Source organism: Gobio gobio, assembly GCF_949357685.1.
Source record: "Gobio gobio genome assembly, chromosome: 18".
Classification (NCBI taxonomy): Eukaryota; Metazoa; Chordata; class Actinopteri; order Cypriniformes; family Gobionidae; genus Gobio; species Gobio gobio.
The window spans coordinates 7,384,985-7,407,709 of NC_137111.1; the positions used below are offsets into that span (position 1 = coordinate 7,384,985).

At 38.8% G+C, this 22,725-nt stretch overlaps 1 protein-coding gene across 2 annotated transcripts in view; it reads right to left on the bottom strand.

Moving 5' to 3' along the window:
- The window catches only part of eml4 (EMAP like 4), a 174,358-nt gene that overhangs the window by 32,563 nt on the left and 119,070 nt on the right, over positions 1 to 22,725 (bottom strand). For both annotated transcript variants that reach the window (XM_079842890.1, XM_079842889.1), the window contains exons 5-14: positions 21,698 to 21,841; positions 17,884 to 17,909; positions 17,228 to 17,260; positions 14,426 to 14,549; positions 12,911 to 13,060; positions 11,847 to 11,916; positions 10,774 to 10,884; positions 8,285 to 8,380; positions 7,845 to 7,979; positions 4,976 to 5,111 (exon numbers count right to left, since the gene is read on the bottom strand). In XM_079842890.1, the coding sequence (XP_079699016.1) occupies positions 4,976 to 5,111; positions 7,845 to 7,979; positions 8,285 to 8,380; positions 10,774 to 10,884; positions 11,847 to 11,916; positions 12,911 to 13,060; positions 14,426 to 14,549; positions 17,228 to 17,260; positions 17,884 to 17,909; positions 21,698 to 21,841 (1,025 nt within the window). The remainder of the gene's footprint in view (positions 1 to 4,975; positions 5,112 to 7,844; positions 7,980 to 8,284; positions 8,381 to 10,773; positions 10,885 to 11,846; positions 11,917 to 12,910; positions 13,061 to 14,425; positions 14,550 to 17,227; positions 17,261 to 17,883; positions 17,910 to 21,697; positions 21,842 to 22,725) is intronic.

The window sequence follows — 22,725 nt, forward strand, 5'->3', positions numbered from 1 at the left end:
GAATTAGACCCCATTGACAAGCATTATATGAGTGACACACAGCAACGGTTGGAGTTAAAAATCTTAATTTGTGTTCTACTGAAGAAACAAAGAGACACATACATCTTGGATGCCCTGGGGGTAAGCAGAAAAACATCACATTTTCGTTTTTGGGTGAACTATCCCTTTAAAGTTCATGTGCATGTAAAGGCAGGCGTCCCAAAACTTTTGGCAATATAGTTAATATTGTAAAATGTAATTTATTCCAAAGCTGAATTTTCAGCATCATTACTGAAAGTAATGATAGTCTTCAGTGTCACAAGATCCTTCAGAAATCATTCTGATATGCTGATTTTATGCTCAAGAAACATTTCTATTATTATTAATGTTGAAAACAGTTGAGCTGCTTCATATTTTTGTGGATACTGTTTCACGAATCTTTGATGAAACTTTATTTTGAGATCGAAATCTTGATAACTTTACTTAAAGCCTTTATGTATAATGCATTATAAAAGTGTTTTTAGTGCATTAATTATGCCTTGTAATGCACTTCATAATGCAATTGTAACCTCAGTTATAATACTTATCTATTAATTGAAAACACATTTAGAAAGTATAATGCATTAAACACATGACAGACAACCAATTTCCATTATGAATACCTTTATAATGCATTATGCATGAGGGCTTTGAGTGTTACCGAAATCTTTACTGTCACTTTTGATCAAATGAATATATCGTTGGAGAATAGAAGTATTCATTTTAATATATCAACTTGTGAACGCTAGTGTAACAGTATCAAAGACTGTGGGGCAAATCTTCTGCTCAGGTGTCACTGATGTGTGTAAATATAGGCTGTCATGTTTAGGCATATGTAGCAAAAGTTTGAGCTACAAGCAGCTTGGTTTCCATAAATGAAAGTGTGAAAGTTACAGTATGATATCAAAATATCAAGGGAAACCTGTTGCGCTCTATGACAGTAGCAGTTGCTGTCCTTTAGGGGGCGCTGTGTGACAGGACTGTAGGAGATAAATAAAGGAGTGATGAATGAGCAGGAGCTGGCGGTGGTTCAGCCTGTGGTGCAGCCAATCCAGTTCCACAGCATGCCAGTGAAAACCATTACAACTCCAGGATCAACACTGAGAAAACAATCTGTCAACCCGTGCACAGACAGACACCAGCACGAGTGCATGCAAACACACAGTCTCAGTCACGTGTCACGAGCTGCGGGTTTATGAAAATCTGCTGTGCTTTCTAGAAGTTTCTCGCTGAAATGATCCCCACAGTGCAGCGGATGGACATTATCATGTTGACGAAACAAAAGAGACCTTTTGAGATGCCTCAAGGTGCCATGGTCTTTTTCGGACATGATCATCAGGGTCCTCTGACTGCACATCGCTTTGGGCCGCTCCACATTCAAATATTTCTAAACATTTTGACAACATGATCTAACATTCTCTCATCTGTATTTCTTCATCTCTTCATTTGTGTAACATCTTGGTTTTTTTAGCTACACTACCTTGCAAAAGTTTTTGGTCAGTTTTTTTATTTTTTTATTAAAGAGACGTTTTAAAAAGACATGAATACTTTCGTTCAGCTAGGACAGTAAAGACATTAATAATGTTACAAAATATTTCTATTTCAAATAAATGCTGTTCTGTTGAACTTTCCTTTCCCCCCCCAGAACGAATCCTGAAAAAAATGCATCATGATGTGATCATGAAATGTTTAAATCCTCATATCTGAGTGATTTCTGAAGGATCATGTGACACTGAAGACTGGAGTAATGATGCTGAAAATTCAGCTTTGATCACAGGAATAAATTGCATTTTGCAATATATTCGCACAGAAAAGAGTTGTTTTGAAATGTAATAATATTTCAGATTTACTGCATTTTTCAAGCCTTGGTGAGCAGAAGATGCTTCTTTCAAAAACATTTTAAAAAGCCCAAACTTTTGAATGGTGTGCTTTTCTTCAGTGTTATTACTATTTCCTTACTTGATCTAAGTTTTAAATCTATTTCAGCTGAATTACACACACATATGGTAGCACACATGGGCCGTAGACGGTCAAACGTGAGGTTCGGCCAGGTTTTATTTGTTGCATTTACCACAGTGTAATAAATTCCTCTGTTTAACCGAGTGTATTTCTCTACCGAAGCGAAAAACTATTTTTTACAGAATGGCAATCGTAAACTGAGCTTTTCATGTCATTCTCACAGTGATGACATGAGATATAAACAAAGTTTTCCTTTAGTAGTGTGTCATCAGAGGAGTAAATCCTGCAGCTTTTTTCTTGACCTGTCCAGTAACTTTAATATGTCTTTAGTTTAATAAACTCACTTTCTCAGGCCCTGTTTAAGATGTGTTTTGGTCGATCGTATCACAAGTAGACGAGGGAGACACATTCCCGTTCACACCTGGGGCCCTATCTTGCACTCAGCGCAATTGACTTTGTACACCGACACATGTGTCATTCCTATTTTGCACCCGCGCAAAGCGCGCTTTTCCCTCCACAGAAGCACGTCGCTAAACTAGTGAATGAACTTGCGCTCCCTGGGCGGTTCAGCGCAAAAAAGGAGGCGTGTTCCGGCGCAAACAATCCCTGGTGCTATTCTGCTGTTCCATTAAACAATTGCGCCACTGACCAGAAAAAACCTAGTCTAAAGTCAGTGGCGCGTTGCGCGTTGTTCATTATGCTATTTTAAGGGCGCATGCTTGACCATAATGTATAGCGTGCACAACGCGCATACACTTTGCTCATGTAATCTACACAGATGCAACAGTTATTTTTGCAAATCATAAATTGTTACACTAAAAAATATTAACACATGAGATGACGGAAATCATTGTGGTGTGCCACGAAGATGTGAAAAAATAGGCATAAATCTAGCTTACAAATTATTCAGGCTAATTGTAATAATTAAGGATAAGACCTGTTTGCCCAATAGTGGCAAGACATATATGTATATAAGGACATCTGACAAATTGGTTTGTCCGTCAAGAACCAGGAAAAAAAATCGACTGAAAAACTGAAAAAACTGAAAGACTGAAAGAAAAAAAAAACTGTGAAATCACCTTTACCATAATGTACAACATTACAACTTCACTTCTCTGTCTTTCACTGCTCTTACAAGAACATCAGTCTCCTCGGCTGTGAACCGCTCCTGGCGTGCGCCTGGTAAATACGCCATAATAATAGCAATCCATAATGGAACTTGCGCACCTGCTTTTAAAGGGAATGTTGGATGACGCTCGGATTGGTTTATTCACGTTACGCCCAAACCACACCTATGAATAATGAAGCTACTTCAGACCAACCCATTTTAGATTTGCGCCGGGCGCAAGAGCCATTTATCCCGCCGGGAAAATAGCAACAGCGCCGAGACCCGCCCACAAAGTTACTTGCGCTTCACGCTTTGACACTTGCGTTTCAGATCGTTAAAATAGGGCCCCTGGTGTTTTAACCCTTCTCCTTTGTCCACTTTCGTCCACTTCTGTCCTGATTTCTTCAAGGGGAGGGGCTATGGGTGGGGAAATGTATGGGCTTTCTCAGATCTTTCGATCTAATGGAAGAAATCAATTTACATATGAGCGTGACCGGAGACGACGGGAAAACACACGGAGAGCATCAGCTTTTGTGTCTGCTCTGACAGTCACAACACCAGCCGAACGCTGTGAGTGTGTGTTAGAAATCAGGAGTGGTGAGAGAACATTGTGCTTGGTACGTTTTTCATCTTCAAACTAAACTTGGGTCTTCAGCCGACAAAGTTTAAATCCCGTCTGGCTAGCGCTCTTCCCATAATGTTTACTCATTAGGTCAGTAGTGGAGAGTCTTTTGTGGTTGTTCGAACACATTCGACCACATGAGCGTCTACACTACGAAAGCAATCCGGATTGATGCGTTTTCAACTACCTCTGGAAGTGGTCGAAAGTGGACAAGCTCAAAGCTTTTAAAGCCGTATTCGGGCGGTAATTGTTTATCATTGGGTTGCAAGATATTTTCATAATTTACAGGGGCTAGTCAGTGATTTTACTGCCGTCTGAATCCAGAATGTCAGTGTTTTTCTCCCAACACCTGCGTAAAAATCCTCGGCCGAATGACCTACTGTTTTAGACAAACACCATGGACGTGTGGTAATTTAATTGCCGTCTGAATGAGTTTTCAAGAATATATCACTTCAAAATTCACTGTTTATATCCTTTTTGACCCATGCAGAGCACCGTACGGTTGCGCTTCACTGTCATTTGGATGCATTTTAAAGATCTAGACTTTTATTACTGAAATGCTGGCAAGTGTTTACAACAGCATTTCATCACCGCTCAAAAAATAAAAAGAAGAAAAGCATGTCAAATTATATTTTGAGGTAAAATACAAGACAGAAAACCATTTTAACTATAATACGCGTCTACATATATTCATATTTTTAAACAGATTTAAATAACTAAATAATAATTGAGATCTTATTTTCCTATTATTAAATTAAATATGCATTTATTCTTACTATACCAAGCATATAACATTTTATTTACAGCATACAATCATGTTATTGACCATGTGAGCAGCGCGTTCCCGATCACAAAACTCGCTCCTCCACTGTGAATAAATCACAATCCGAATGCACGAGTTTTTCACTGAGGTGGCATGCAAATGTATTTTTACAGACGTCCATGTGAGAAACAATTACTATCTGAATAGGGCTTTAGACCCCATTTACACCTGTATTTAGCATCGTCCACTTATGATCCGATCGAGCACAACACATCGTTCCTATCCACATCTGGCCTCATTCTCCTTCCTTCCTTTTCTTTTATGCTGAGCAGATTTTGATTTCTTTGCTGACAGCATGAACGTGTCTTTGGTTTCAGAGCGGGCAGCAGAGCGCAGGAGATCAGACTACGCTCAGAGGAGAATACCATCACAGTCGTTTTTGTGAGGAAATGCGAGAGTGCGAGTGTGTGCATGAAATGTGAGTGTGTGTGTGATGTTCGTGTACCTTTCGGCCCTTTCCCTGGTGCTGGTTCAGCCGTGCTGCGGGTCCATATCAGCATGATTCCTCCCGAGTCTCCAGTCAGGATGTCTCCATTATTGAGGAAAGCCAAACACTGCACAAATTTGGGCTTCTCATATTTCTGTCAAAGAGACACAACAAAAGTAATAAATGTAAAGTCAGGTTTCATGAACTCTGTATTTTTCTGCACACTTTGCGCATCAAGCTGACCAGCAGAACGTGTTTATAAATGCTTCTTGGACTGGGAAATATCGCTAACATAAAATTCTGACTCTATGTAACTTATGCATTTTCTCTGAAATCGTCTTAAAGCGGTCATCGGATGGCCATTTTCCGCAAGTTGGTATGATTCTTCAGGGTCTTCATGTAAAGTCTGTAACATACTTTGGTTAAAATTCCTCAATATTTGTGTAAAACAACCAGTGTTGGGCAAGTTACTGAAAATTAATAATTATTTACAGTTACTAATTACTTTACCAATTACTGAATATCAAAAGTAATTAGTTACTAGGGAAAGTAACTTTTAAGTTACTTTTATGTCTGCTTTTTAAATGTAAATATGAACAGTACTGACCAGTCAAACACAATAAACATAATTTTTAGACCTATTTATTGTAATCAACAGGGCAAAAGGCCTTCAAATCAAGCAGTAGTGCAGTGTTTAGTGTCCAGCAGCAGCAGCTGGGAGAGTTTTGGCCTTTTTACACTTGCTCACTTCATTCGTTTTCTCTGACCAGCTATCTATCCGATTGTAAAAAGACCAGACCAGTATTTACTGCCTTCTGAGATTTTTTCGAGACGGATTTAAATCTGATCATTTAAACAAACCAATTCAGAGGCTGCAACACGCAACCTGCCACAAGTGAAACTGAAATGAAGTCTTATATGCTCAGAAACACAATCATCTTCATTAAAACTAATGAGACTAAATGATCTTAGCAGTGCTTAGTTCGCTCTTTCTCATATTGCGGTCTTTGATCTTTTAACTGATACATAAAACGTGAACTCCATTAAATGTGCATATAGCACGAGAATTGAAGCTGCATGTTATTACTTAATTTTTTTTCGATTGTGTAGCCCGTTTAATTTGCGAGCGCCTATGCCTAAACTCAACTTGTAAAAAATGCCTTTTTACTGTGGTGGTGGGGATAGTAGTTTAAACTAACATTGTGATGCTTGAAGTGTTTGATATCTATGGATTTTATTATAGGCAAGACAAGTCAAGTGTTGATTTGAGAGGCTAAAGCGTTGGGTTAACTCACTGTCGGCCACTTGGTCGTCAATTTGAAAAACAAAAACTTTAATTTAACAAACAAAAAAATGCTCCAAACATTTTTCTAAATTAACTTAATAAAGATACCAAACGAAATATAACTACTTTGACATTAAAAGCAAAACTGAACTATTTTAATGGCAGCAACAATGTGTAATAGTGAGGATAAAAAAAGAAAAAAAGACAAAAACACGGGCCTAAAAACACTAGATCTGAGCTTCTTATCTGCAAGTGTTCATTTTTCACAAAAGAGAGTAATGCGAGTAACAAACTCATTTAAATTTCAGTAATTGTAATTGCATTACTTGATTTAAAAAAATATTTAGTTACTTCTGCGTTACCACTAAAAGTAGTGGAATTACAGTAACGCGTTACTTTGTAGTGCGTTACTCCCAACACTGAAAACAACACATTTTTACCTCCTCAAAAACAGCTCTGTTCACAGCGACCCGTTTCGGTGCATGTCTCTTTAAATGATAATGAGCTACTGCTAACCACACCCCTTTCTTCCATGGGGCGCGTAAACACAATACACGTGAAGTGTACAACTGGCTGAGGGCGGAAATATGCTAATATGGGACATTCTGTCAGCGGTCGTGGGTGAAGCATGAGCAATATGATATCATAGCGCTCAAAAAAATAAAACGGCTTGATTATGGAGAGTGTTTAGGCTTTTTGAGGATAAAAAAAAGGAGTGAATGAATTTATATCATTGTATGGTGGTTGTGTCCACACACTGCAAAGACACATTATATGCAAAAAGTGAATTTTGCATCCGATGACCCATTTAATGGCTGATTTCCCCCCACCCCCCCATTAGTAAAAATCAAGTTAAATAATCACTGTATGTTTTTCACACTGTTATTCAGGTTTGGTTTGATTGACACGAACCTTTTTGCGATTGATTCACTAGTTCGGTTCGCTTGGTTCGTTTGGTCTGGACCACAAAAAAAAAAAGTAGTCCTGGTGCGCTTAGCGTTCACATTGCCATTTTAACACTGAACCTAAAGATACCTAACCTAAAGGCATACGTTCACAACCTGATTTTATTATGTATATTTCGTGAACAAACTTACTGAACATCCAAAACAATGCTGTGTGCTGGGCTAAATGCGCTCGTTGTGTGTGCGTAGCTTCATATGATGGCACTTCGACCAGCTGAGAACTTGTGAAGAGCTTATAAAATGTGTAAAGGAGTCAAAACAGCGGCAGGAATCCCTCCATCACACACACAAACCAAGATCTGCTGTGAGGAGACGCGGTTCTGATGCCTGTACCAAACTGTGATGGGCAACATCACGACTATGATGAGAAAAAACAGGTGTGCTAGAGCATTCTGTCCTGTTCAGGGTCACATCTTGTGATTCGTTTACATGTCTTTGGTCCGTGTTGTGTTCATATTTCAGTTGAACCGCGTCAGAGTTCATTTGGAAACGGTGCAAGATCAACAGGTGCAAGACAAAGAAGGATCTAGAAACTAGTCTAATGATGCCGTCTCTGAGAAACTCAATGGGCAAATACAAAGTGCATTAAAAAAAACTCCATATGCATAAAATATATCAGGGATATGTGCATCCTTACACCAAAGATGCCTTGTTTGCGTGCCAGTGAGGGACCGCTCCAGGTCCAGAAGAAGATATGGGATTTCCCACAAGTCACAATGGTGTTGGCGTCAGTCGGGTGAAACTCCACCACTAAGACCACTTCATTGGTTGTCTAATAGAACAGCACATTAGCAAAACCATTAGAGGACGAACACAGGGATGAGAGGGAGCAAAAGATCAATGTGGAATGAAACGGGGTGTGGAAAAAAAGGTACAAATGGAACAGACATGGCAAAACATGAAAGGATGAGAAGGAAACTGCAACGAGATGAAAACGGACTGAGAAAAAAGAGAAGGAAATAAGATAAGGGCACAGAAAAGAAAGGAACAAAAGAAAGGGGGATACTTCGAGAGGAAGGGAGTGGTGATATGTGTGAGAAGAGGAACGGGATGAATAAAAAGAGTGTGTCCGCGTACCTTAATCTCAGCGATTTTTGATTTCTTCTGCCAGTCCCACACAGTGAGCATGTGTTCATTAGAGTCATCGATCACACTGAGATGAGTGCCTGAGTCCTACACACACACACACACACACACACACACAGATTGAGCATCAATGACTGTTCACAAACAAATACACTTCTGGTTTCTTCAGTCACTCCGGAAAAGAGTGGTTTATATTTGCACTTTATTCAAATACAGCTGAATATGACCCAACAACCAGGATAAAGAAGACTTGAGTTATTCCACCTGGATCATAGATTTCCATCCAAACCAGAAGATCAGGAAAAACTAAACTTTTCACAAATTATAATTCATGAATTCTAGTCATCATGATCGCCTCTAATAGACATGACTGCCTATGCAATTCCATTTGAGAAAAAAAGACTTTCATGCAATGCGACTGCAATTACTTTATTATCTCTGTTATAATTGAATGTTCGCAAAGACCCGCCCCCTTTAGTTACTGTTGCTATGTACGACAAGCCATGCGCTCTCACACCACACACACGTTCTCATGTAGAGAAAATACATCATGGAGAAAAGAGGACACTGACAACACGCCGACACACAGGACAGAGCAGGTTACTTTTGATATGAAACAAAAGTCACATTTTTGTCTTTTTTTAAACAAATGTAAACAACAAATAGCGTTTTGTGGCTCTTTAATGTGTCGTGATCGCTGTAGCGCCTCAGTTAAAGCTGCAGGTGAACCGATCGTCTCTTCCTTCTAGTTCATTGATAAGCATCAAATCAACATGATTGAACACTAAAAGAAATGTTGTTTCAACCGCGGTAGTTCAAGTCCACCGGCGTTAATCTACTAACTCTCTTGACTGCTTTGTCAAACAAAACGGCAGATTTGGCGATGTGATTGGTCAGCTCGCCTGTCAATCAAACTCGCTGCGAAGGGTGAATTAACAATGTTATCTCATATTTCACTCGTAATGGTTTATTTATTTATAATTGTATTTTATCTACCACTATGCACACAATCTCTCTCTTTAACCATACTTTTAAATATGCCACTAAACCGCCAGTAGGTGGCGGCAAATCATTGCCTTAACGAGTGAGTCGTTGAATCATTTGGTCAAATGATTCGTTCAAAATGTCTGATTCATTCAGGAACAAAGACCGATCGGTGCATGACATCAAAGTACTAGAGAGGCGGCTCCGTACGCTTTCAAAAGCTCTGATGTCATACTCAGATTGATCTGCGCAGCGCCGCTACGAGCCCAACACATTCAGTCATTCATTAGAGCGATTCATTCAAAACACGGATTCATTCAGCAACAAAACATCACAATGTTGCTCTGAGACACGCAATGGCTCTACATTGTAAAAGTAGAGCACAATGCACTGTATTAATATGAAGGAATTTTCCATATTAGCCGAGAATTAGCCCTACATTTACAGTGTACTGTGGATGCGATTGGAATTCTTTTTATCGCCGAAATAGAGCAAAAACTTCTTCTAAGATAATAACTTTTATTGAACTTAAAAATTATTTTGACATTTGCAAAAGTGCGAAATTGCTTAACTAGCCATATATTTTATACATATTACAAACAAGAACTCCCACAGAGAAATTTTTGCCCCATATCTTGCATTTTGGGGGCATTTTAATGAATTTTGGTAAAATTTTTGCTCCAAGCCATCAACCATGTCTTCTGCGCGGCGTGATGGTGAGGGGGCATTCATTTAAATAAGCAAATACTACAACCATGAGATTTGAGGGTTCTGTGTTATAAGAGATAACAAGAAAACCAGACTAAAAAGGTGTGTTATTAAATTCGATTTAAAGTTTCAGTATTTCCTGCACATCTCATGGAGCAGAATGACTAAAAGCAGCATCACCAAATCTTTTAGTTCTACTTTGTGTAACAACTAAAAGTATAACAAAATCTGAGGATCTGAAAGACCTTTAAGGTTCATAACCTGAAAGCTTTTTTGAGAGGTAGATCAAACCGTTTGCTTCATACGTTCAGTTTAACAGCATTAATGAGGGAAAATGTTATAATGCATGCAATAAATGCACGTCCCTGAATGAGTACAGTTTTACAGCACATTTAATTCAACTGCTCAGGTAATGTTAATGGTATGACCCATTTCAAGGGTGGCCAAAATTACGATTTAAAAGCAGCCAGAGCTAGAAACATATCTTTATAATTACAGGTACTGTAATCTACCATGTATTTTACGTTCTTTGACCCCCCCCAGCATCTTGTTTTGACATCCTTCAGGCTTCTTTAGCGGGGTCAGACCCTCCCAAACCCCTCGTAATTCACACCCTGGGCAATAATGAGTCCTTTCCTTCTGGTCTTTGCCACTTTTGGATTAATTGCAGTTGATTAATTGTAGTCTTTGGTAGACCAGAATAAAGGGCAACACAATAGCTGTTAGGCAATGCTCAATAAATACGTAATGCAAACACAAAATGCAATCAAATTAGACGGTTGACTCACGGCTTTAGAGAAAGCGAGGGATCCAACTCCTCTCTCAAATGTGCCGAGGCCGATGATCTGCAGCGTGGACAGACTGACCGAGTCCCAGACTCTCACGTGCGGCTGGAGCGGCTGCAGGATCACGCAAAGAGACGGCAAGCATCACCAATGAGGTAAACATAAAAGGAGGTTATTCTGATAAACAAGTAAAGATCCACTTGGTAACATGAGTATTACAGGAAGACTAAATGCAACATGAACACTCATGCAAAGTGCTTTTACAGTGTTTCCTGGTTTATATTCTTTAGGGATCCTCTGGAAGCTGGCCAGCTAAATGTGTTTGTTTTTGCCCTTCCAAGACATACAGTTTGCCTTGAAAATTTGTTTGCTAAAGCAGAATTGAAACTAGCAAGTTATTCTAGATCTGTGCTCCAAATTTGCATATCTAAAGCAAAAAAAAAAGAGCACAATGTTTGAGAATGAAGTACAATAGTTTAACTCAACTTACTTAAAGAAATCAACTTACTGCACTTATTTGATGAAAAGTACAGTAAAAGAATAATACTGTAATATACAGTATCTATGGTTTGGATTTTGTTTATGTTTTCTGCTTATCAAGACTGCATTTATTTAATCAAAGATACAGTAAAAACAGTAATATTGTGAAATATTATTACAATTTAAAATAACATAACATTTTAAAATGTAAGTTATTCCTGTGATCAAAGCTGAATTTTCAGCATCATTCCTCCAGTCTTCAATGTCACATGATCCTTCAGAAATCATTCTCATATGATGATTTGATGCTCAAAAACATTTATGATTATTATCAATGCTAAAACAGTTGAGATGCTTCATATTGTTTCAGGATTTGTTGATAAATAGAAAGTTCCAGAGAACAACATTTATTTGAAATAGAAATCTTTCATAACAATGTAAAAGTCACTTTTGATCCATTTAATGCATCCTTGCTGAATAAGAGTATTAATTTGTTTAAAAAAAATTGTACTGATACCAAACTTTTGAAGAATAGTGTACATTGAGGCAAACACAGGCTTGTGCTTCATCATAATAGTTATGTTGATCCAACTCACCCTGCCATCCTTATCCACTCCTGCTATCTGTCCTGTGGCGATACGGATCTTATCTGGGTGAACAGCGAGACTATAAGAGAACGAGAGCGAGAGAGCAGATCATTCACTCATCAGCACTGTCCACTGGCTTTTCTGTGTGTCACCAGGTAAATATACACGCTCTGCCTACCTAACTGCTGTTTAGAGACCAACCAATATTGGGCAGTCCAGATACTGATATCTACAGATGGCCGTGAATTCCACTATACACATATTGTACAAAATATTCACACAAGAAATGAAACTGTTTATTATTCATTGATAAGGCTTTCTGTGGACTCTAGAACTGAGATAATAGGGAGGTCTGGCTTATGGACCAATGTCGACAATCTTAAAAAAACCAACAGTTTTGGTCCATCAAAATTTGTGTGGTTACAGTGGTTGTTGAAACGTTCCCCATGTACTTCAAATACATACATATATAAGTATATGCACTTTTAAGACGGCCCAATCTCCAATTAAACTCCATGTGATGCAGTTGAATGGGTGCATTGACACAACTGTGTTGTGAAGCTCGCACAAGAAGTGACGTCCTCTGTGCTTCAGTCTTACTTCTTGCGCAAACGTCACAATGCACTTACATCCCGTTTCACAACGTTTTTCAAGCCTCGAAAGAGCAACACCCATTCACTTGCATTATATGGACTCTCAAAGATTGGTTATTTCCCTAAAAATTCTTTGTTTGTGTTTATCTGAAGACAGAAAGTCATATAGATCTGGGGTGAGTAAATGATGAGAGAAAATCTTTTTATTTTGGGGTGAACTATCCTTTCGTCCGATTCTGTTAACACATCAGCAGGGCCCACAAAAGTCATTTCAATCTTGTGATTACACCGCTTTAGGAAGACAAAACTAAACAGCATTCACAATGACAGACATTGGTAAAGAACATTGGTACATCAGCATCTTTCAAAGAAATATTCAGTGAGAGTTGGCAATTTAATCATCGCAGAGTTAATGTCCCACAAGACCTACAGATAACTGCATGCCCCAAATCACACCACATGTGCTTTCATCTGCCTTACCATTTGACACAGTCAGTGTGTCCTAAGTAGTGGCGCTGTGTCCTCTCCTCATAGTTGAAGAGCACAACCACCGAGGCGATGAAATATACGATCTCCCCGGTAGGCAGCAAGTACACGTTTGCACGGCAGTCACGACCCCTGTAGCCATATCTATCCGTCTGAGTCAAGGAGAACACAATAAAACACCAAAAACAAACAATACAATCATTTCTGAAGGCACTTTTTGTAATATCAATTCAATGCTTTACACATCCGTCTGTGAATTTAATTCATTTCAGGCTTTTCTAAGTGTAAGAACCGGTGTTTTTAACATGTAAGGCGGGCTCACGAACAAGACCACAGGCTCTAGCATCAGTCGCTAATTCGCCTGTGAGGCCAAGGAAGTGGGATTTACTTACACAGCTCTTACTAGCTGGTCTCTGTTACACTCAACCCCTTAAAGGGTTAGTTCACCCAAAAATGAAAAATCTGTCATTAATTACTCACCCTCATGTCGTTCGACACCCGTCAGTCCTCCGTTCATATTCGGAACACAAATGAAGATATTTTAGTGTAAAGCTGATGCTGAGAAAGGCTTCAGATAGGCCTCCATTGGCATTCAGTACATTTACACTCCCAAGACCCATAAAAGGCACTTAAAACGTCGTTACAAAGTCCATCTCACCACAGTGACTCTACAATAATTTTACAATGCGACGACAATAGTTTTTGTGCGCAAAAAAAAATCAAAATAACACCTTTATCCAACTTGTTCTTGTCTTCCGTGTGTGCCTCCACGACGCATGCGCGAGAATATGACGCAGATCCGGCGTTCGGACACATGACCCAGAAGCGATTTGTTTACAAGCAGAGGAAGACGCGAGTATCTAAGCTGTTGAATTCTACATTGATCGTGCTTTAGGTCTCGGCGTAGTTCTCAAAATGGGACTAAAGTGTTCACGCTAAAGTGTTCATGGATTCCCGAACGCTGGCGCTACGTCATATTCTCGCGCATGCGTCGTGGAGGCACACACGGAAGACAATAACAAGCTGGATAAAGGCGTTATTTTGATTTTTTTGCGCACAAAAAAAATTGTCGTCGCATCGTAAAATTGCTGTGGTGAGATGGACTTTGTAACAACGTTTTAAGTGCCTTTTATGGGTCTTGGGAGTGTAAATGTACTGAATGCCAATGGAGGCCTATCTGAAGCCTTTCTCAGCATCAGCTTTCAACAAAAATATCTTCATTTGTGTTCCGAACGGAGGTCTTACGGGTGTCAAACAACATGAGGGTGAGTAATTAATGACAGAATTTTCATTTTTGGGTGAACTAACCCTTTAACCTCACTCACATTTGGGTCACGGCACCAATGTAAACCCTCCAGTTCTACTCACACCACTCTGCCCGGGATTCGAACCAGCGTGTGGGTTTAAGAAAAGCGCATTATTTTCTTATTTATTGTTGATTTTTCATTTTTTTAAAGAGCAAAAGCAGAAATGCAATGAGTCGAGTGCAAAGCACGCTAGAAAGGATACACCCACTCCAGTTTGAGTCTCTCAGGGGGAAGTTCGGTGCGGACCTCGTCGTAGTTCTCCACGTCCGACGGGATAAACATTGTGATAGGTCGTCCTCGCATGAACATTTTGATATAGTCGCCCTCTGCGGAGATATTGGATGAAGGAAAGATATTCTAAGACAAAATACTAGATAGATGATAATTATTAACAAAATGGAAGCTACTGTGTATGAAACATATCTCAAAGAAAAACCCATGTTTGGTTGTGTGAAGTACATGCATCTTGAAATTAGACTTTAAAATGAGTTGAAAGTTGGTGCACATGGTCTTTGAGAAGAGTCTGTGAACTTGCTAGTTCATTTAGTACATTTAACATAGCATACACACATCATATATTAGACCTTCTAACAACTTAACAGGTTAACAGCTTTTACATATTTGTTTCTAAATGAAGCTCTTTGATGGAGTTAGTGAAGCTCATGCTCTGAACTCATTGAAAAACCCCAAGCAAATCAAAATTGAAGCTTTGAGCGTCGTGCAGAAGGGCCAGAGCAATGACAATGCCCAAATGATACTGTGATTAAATAAAGAAAAGAAAGTTTCAAGCAGAAATATCAAGGTGGTGAAAAAATGGACAGAGTAAAGCAGAAAAAATAAAAAGTTTTATCTGGTCTCAGAACCATTTTGTGGTTATATAACACACATATTTTACATATAACAAGACATCTGACCACAGATAACCTTTAAAAAGCAAATCACCAGTACATTATTTACTGTCATTGATATCCTTAAAGGGATAGTTCACCCAAAAAATTATATTTCAGTCATCATTTACTTACAGAGCCCCTAAATTTTTTCCCCCAAATCTTTTGCATTCCCTCGCAAAACTTTTGCGTTACCTCGCGAAGATATTTTAGCAGTGCTTAGTGCTTAGTTCGGAGATCAATAAAGTTGGCAATATATTCACAGATTTGAACTTCCCGGATCAAAAACTCTTGAGCTAAACGTTGTTAAAACACAACAAACGTAGACAACAAGCTACAACCTAATTTTCCTCAAAACGAGCCTTATAATATGAGAGACAAGTACGAAGGGACCGTCAACAAAGTGCAAAACCCGAAAAGCGTTACTACAAAATAGGCAATAACAATGTTACGCATTGTAGTGTCTCCAAATTCAGTTTACACATCAATGCTCTCCTTCTACAATATACTAATACTACAACATTTAGTTTTAATACAATGTATTTTTGCATAATTTTTATGATAATAAAATAAAATCAATACCTTCACGGTTATACAGGGTAATGGCATCAAAATCAGTAAGCAATGGTTGCAACTACTGTATTTTAGCTGGGTACCAACATCATTTGTGTAAAGAATAGGCCTACTTAGCTACAGTATGTGCTATTACTTTTATTATTTTGATGTGCTATTACTTGCCAAACTAAGCGCTGTATTTGAATTTTTGAATTTGGTGACAGTACAGTGCATTTCAGTGAAGTTAGCTGAAGATTTTTCATAATAAAACAATCCTAACAATTATGCAAAAACACATTTTATCAAACTAAGTGTTGTAGTATGACTAGTAGGAGACCATTGATATGTAAACTGAATTTGGAGACACTACAGTGTGTAACATTGAAGTTAATGACTATATTTGTAGTGGGTTTTGCACTTTGCAGACGGTCCCTTTTAGCCGCCTGCTCATATGGACCAATTTATATTATAAGGCTCGTTTTGAGGAAAATTAGGTTGCAGTTCGTTGTCTATGTTAAAGATGTGTTATTTGTGTTTTAACAACGTTTAGCCCAAGAGTTATTGATCTGGGAAGTTTGAATCTGTGAATATAGGCTATTGCCACTTTTACCGAACTCACTGAACTAAGCACTGGCTGTTTTTCTTTATACTCAAGTCCAAGTAAAAAAAAAAAAGTACCGCTCCATTGTTAACGTACTGAGCTGTTTGAAACACTGCCAGCGGGACATTATCTTTGCAAGGGAACGCCAAAGTCCCAAATCTTTTTCTACCACCACATCCCTTTAGAGGCTCCATATTTACTCACCCTCTTGTTGTTCCAAGACTTCAGTGGAACATAACAGACATTTTTTTTAGAAATGGCTTTGTGTGTGTCAACATTCTTCAAAATATCTTCTTTTTTTTATGTTCCACAGAAGAAAGCCATCAGGTTCGGGACGACATGAGAGCAGGTAAATGATGACTGAATATTCATTTTTGAGTGAACCAAATATAAAATTACAACAAAAACTATAATTTTACAATTTTGTCCAGATACAGCACAGTAATGAGAATCAGATTTTTCAGCATTATGGTAAAAATGTGTGCAGTTGTCATAAAAATAACGCTACAATGGATCATTATAATGAATGTAATTTTCTTTGTACGAACTGTACTTTCTTATTTCTTTCCTTTGATTTTGGGGCGAAATATGTCCTGAGTGGTTTACTTCAGACAAACACATTCCTCTGCTAATGAGTTACTGGTGGTGAATCTAAGTCACCTATTTAGACCAACTGAATTGTGGGAAGACGTGATCAAGTGAGTTGTGTGTTCATTGTCTATCCTGGGAGGAAATCCACTTACTTTCGATTCCACCAGAAATGTTATTTAAGATTTCGAGGATCGAAAGCGGCAGAGAGACAGAAGAAAAGTGGAGGAAGTGACTGACCATTGATCTTTCAGATCGATCAACATGTTAAGAGGATTAAAGCGGGATTAGTGCCAGAAACGCTTATAGTCCAGCCTGAAGCGGGTAAGGGAGCTTTCGGCGGCTTTCGGCCCTGTAGAGAGGAAGGCCTTACCTTGACTGTTTTTTTCACGGGTTGACATTTTAGCTGGGTATGGGGCAGAAATAATAATCTCTCAAAAACACACAGAGAAAGAATGACAGACAAGGAACAGTTCTATTGATGTATGGTAATATAAGCCTGTCAACAGTTTTCAAGATGGGTGTGATCATTAGATAGAACTAGAGCAACAAATGAGAAACCACAAGTCGAAGGAATGCAGTTTGTGCCTGCAGTCTTTGCCAAGATTAAAATGACTTTAGATATGGAGATGGCGCTCACACCAGTACTGTTCTCGGCCTAGGGCTAAATCCAGCCTCGGGATCAGGTCGTTCCAGGGCACAGTTCGCCCACGATCACTGGCATGAGCCTCGTGTTAAGAGTATTTGTCAGTGTCTCTGCTAATCTTGCCCTGGGGCAACGCCAGATACTAAGAGGTGGCATCATGCTAGCTTTCATTTATACTTATGAAACGTTTTTTACAGATGTTACTGTGCAAATGACATGTACGTGAGAATTTGTATTGTTTTAATGTGCACAAAAGGTCTAACATCTTGCACAAGGCACCGGTTTCGTCTGCACCACTGTGATACAGGAAATGAGATGAACACACGAGGAAAAAATGAAGTTGAAACATAATAGATCACTTAAAAGGCAGAATGAGACTTTACCTTGGCTGATGACTGGATCTCGGTGTCTAAAGAGGAAATGGGAAGAGAATCAAAGTATTGTTAACGCAAGACAAAAAGTGAGTTCCAAAAAATGGCATGTTTGATCAACTATAGGAATGCGTTAAAGGAAAAGTTCATTTTATCGTCATAATTTGCTCACTTACATGTTGTTTCCAACTTTCTATCTTCTAAAGAACACAAAAAGAGGACTATATCTGACATGCTTCTTTCCATACAATGACAGTAAATGGAAATGAATGTTGTCAAGGTCCCATTAGTTAAACGATTAGTTCACTTCAAAATGAAAATGTCCTCATATTTTACTCACCCCCATCTCATCCAAGATGTTCATGTCTTTCTTTCTTCAGTCGAAAAGAGGAAAACTTTCTAGTATTTTTTCTCCACACCATTGACTTCAATGGCAACCAAAATGTTGAAGGTCCAAATCAATGCAGAAGGGCTTCAGAGGCTCTGCACGATCCCAGACGAGGAATAGGGTCTTATCTAGCAAAACCATCCGCCATTTAAAAATAAAAAAATTTATATACTTTTTAACCTAAATTGCTCATCTTGCGTTGCTCTGTGACACCACGGATTACATAATCACGCCGGAAAGATCACGCTAGACGTAGGCGTAAGTGCTGCAAGGACTAATACAAACGCCCTTTACGAAAAAACACTTCATCTTCAACGTCAAAATCATCCGACATCGTTGTTTTTTTGCTAAAGGACGTTTGTATCAGTCTTCGCATGTGCGCTTTGTAAACACAGGGGCGGTACTTCTGCCTACGTCTAGCGTGACCTTTCCGACGTGATTATGCAATTCGCTAGATAAGACCCTATTCCTCGTCTGGGATCGTGCAGAGCCTCTGAAGCCCTTCCTTTGAAACTGCATTGATTTGGACCTTCAACATGTTGGTTGCCATGGAAGGCTATGGTGTGGAGAAAAATCCTGGAATGTTTTCCTCAAAAAACTTTCGACTAAAGAAAGAAAGACATGGACATCTTGGATGAGATGGGGGTGAGTAAAATATCAGGACATTTCCATTAGAAAATAATGCACACCCGAGGTGGTAATGTGGCCACGACGCAAAGCAGAGGCATTATTTTCTAATAATTCAATGGACCAGAGTCATTTATTCCGCTTATACTACGGTTACCACATCTCAAAACATTGTTCAGATGTTGTATTTCAAGACATTTGTCAGGTTTTTTGTACTTAAAACGCTCTTGTGTGCAGGACTAATTTCATACGCATTTCATCCCATGCCTCCGTTGCTAATTCAAAACATAATTTTACTGCTAGTAATGGAGGCTTGAGCCATTGATAGCAGACTAATGCAGATATTAATGCAGTTATTAGAGTGAGATGAAGTGTGTGTGAATTACCCGAGTCTGTGTCTCTCAACAGTGTTTGGCAGCAGCGTCTCTACTAAGAGTGAAACTGTAAGTTTATCTGCTTCAAGAACAGCAGCACTAATGCATTGCTACTGAGAAATGTCATGTAGCCTTTAAGCTGCTAAACTATTTTACAGCTAAAATCATCAGAGCAGCGCTGACAACACGTCTCTGTGCGAGTGTGTGTGCGTTTGAGTGGGAGAGAGAGCTTTCTGTACATAATAAAACTTATTTTTTGGCAAAAAACATGGAAATAATTAGTGTTTTTTATCCTATTGTTTACTATATTTCTGTCGTTGTGGGTTTTGGCTCTTTTGCTATTTTCGGCTGTAAGGACATTTGAAAGAACTGAAATCATTTGGCGGAGTGATATGGAACTGTAATGCGGTCAAGACCTGGAACTACTTTAGCCGTGCGTTTCCCTGAAAATAATTGCACACCTTAGAATGTTCGGCAACCAATCAGATTCAAGCATTCAACAGCCCCCGTAGTATAATGTTAATTAATTCATGAACTAATATTAACTAAAAATGAGCAATACATTTGTTGCAGTATTTATTAATCTTTGTTAACGTTAGTTAATACAAATACAACTGTTCATTGTTAGTTCATGAAATAATGTTAACAGATTTAACTTGAAATTAATTATTAGTAGATATTGAAATTAACATAAATTATGGAACCTTATTGTAAAGTGTCACCAAAATCACATAAAAGCACCATATCATAAGTTATGGGTTATCGCGGAGGAGAAGATTATCTGTGAATAGCTGCACAAATTTTGGCCGTCACTGTCGGAAGACTTGTAATATAGCACACAAGTGGTAGTGTCCACTTTATGATGGTTTTATGTCAGTGTTTGGAACGTGACGGTGTCCATCCCTTTTCAGTTTGCTGGTTAGAAAAGGAGCACAAACACCTCTGATGAACAAGAGTGTGCATGAAGAATTTCTCTTCAGAAATTTCAAGCAAGAACCAAGTGCCACGGATCCATTCGATTATCTGCAATAACACATGACTAGGCCCAGATGGAATCTGTGGATTTTGTGCATGTTATGAGCTGAATTAGATGAATTTCATGAAATTAATTCAAACTAAGATAATATGAGTACAAGTGGTGTAAAGTATTTGAGTAAATGTAATAGGTATCTTTTTGGCTACTTTGTAGCTACATGTCAACAAGGCTACTTTCCATGAATGTGAGTGCATTAGCAGGGAGTTGATGAATCGCAGGAGTTTGATTTATGAGATGAGGACATGATGAGGCTGAAACCAGCACATCCAGTGCAAGAAGGCTTTGACTAATTTTACTTAGCATTATTTTACTTATCCGCTATATTGACAAGACCTTTTTGAACGATATTGATTTACTTATAGCCTTTTTGTGCACTTGAGCTTAACTGAGACTTGAGAGTTTGTAGACGTTTAAAATGCGTTTGTGTCGACTTTGATTTATTGCAATATTGAGGTGTTCAGTTTTATTTTGATTTTAGAAAATAAACATGATTTCTCATTTTACAAATCAAATGTTTCTTATTTTCATTGGTATGTCTCTCAAGTGTCGAGGACTAATGCATCGTTGAGCCTATATTCAGTATGAGTCAAATACTTAAGTACTGTTCAAATCAGGTACTTTAAGACTTTTACTCAAGTTGTATTGGAATTGGTGACTTGTAACTTGTACACTCTAAAAAAAAAGGCTCGTAATCATAGGGGAACCTTTTTAAGTGCTATATAGCACCAATTTTGGTGCTTCAGTGGTTCTTCAGTGGTTCTTCAGAGGTGCTATATAGCACCTTAGTCAAAGAACCGGTGAAGAACCTCTGAAGAACCGCTGAAGAACCTCTGAAGAACCGCTGAAGAACCACTGAAGAACCGCTGAAGAACCACTGAAGCACCAAAATTGGTGCTATATAGCACTAAAAAAGGTTCCCCTATGATTACGAGCCAAGAACCATTTTTGGTGCAATATAGAACCTTGTATGGAGTGTAATGGAGTCAGTTTCGCTGACTTATCTGTACTTTTACTCAAGTATGGTTTTCAGGTACTCTTTACACCTCTGGTTAGTACTAAACTAAATATTTGTAACTGAAAGCATATCACCTAAAGTAAATAAAACACGGAATGCATTGAGGTGTATCAGTGTAACCTCCTGAACAATGTGCATTCTAATTCGCTGGAAATCAGTGGAGCATCTTGGAATTTTTTTCCTTGGAATAGTTAGCAAGAAAAATGAATTCAAAAGCCTTAAGCAACACTAAAAAATTAAATGGTATCTACAAAAAAAACAAAAACACTGTTGAAAAAAAACCTTCCGTCAATCATATTTTTTGGTATCTCGGTCGGATCTCTTCTATGAGGTCTAAAGCACGAGTCTAAGTAGGGCAAAGGGGACGAAAGGAACCTAACACTTACTTCTCTGCATTCTTCACCACTTTGGACAGCAGTTTGGATGTGGAGGCTGCTTTCACCAGCTTATTCCTGTTCTCCTCTCCACTGTCCCATGTGCTACTCTGAGAACGCTCCATTCCTCCACCACGCTTTGCACTGCTACCCCTGCTGGAGACGTAAATTACACAAGAAAAACACATTTCATTGGAAAAGGAAGCGATAGCAGAGAAGCTGAAAAAACAAGTTCAGGGGAGAAGTTCAATATTTAGGCGAAGAGGTATTGTGAGCTTGGAGGTTTTCAAACTATTCAATCCTAATAGATCTACACCAATAATGGGTCACAAGTTTGTTCTTCCAATTTTACTTAAGTCGGGTCCTCCAAACACAAATACCCACTCCTCCATTTTGGTTAATTTCAAACTGGAAGCCAGAAGTCAAGCAACGCCCCTTGAAAGTCAAAGATGCATCCCTCAGGTAAAAGATCATGCATAATCCACTCGACGGTTAGTAGACACTAGCAAGCTGAAAACTTGAAACCCAATCCTGTGGAAAGTTGCATGATATTGTTTGGGGGGGAAAGGCGCCACACAGCCAAGCTAAAGGAAGGTCGAGAAGGAAACACATCAGAGATTTAGGAAGGGACAGTAGAGGAGTGTTATCCTCAGGCGAAGCTGTGAGCAAGAAGAAAACGTTAGCATACTTGTTTTCTGGACCATCCCTTTTATGGGACTCGTGTGGGGGATTGTGGGGTTGACAGAAAAGCAAGTTGAGTGTCAATCCATTAATAATGGATAATCATGGAGCCTGAATCAGCAACCTTCTGGTTACTATCCCTGAGCTTTAGCCACTACGCCACATCTCACTCACCTTACACTCTTAAAAATAAAGGGCGTTTCCACAGTGAAGCCATACATTTTAGGTTCTCCAAAGATCTCTACAGAGAACAGCTCTTAAAAGACCAATTTTAATATGAAGAACATTTTAGTAATCTATTCTAAAGAACCCTTTTCCACTACAAAGAGCCTTTTGTGGAATATAACATTTCCACGGAT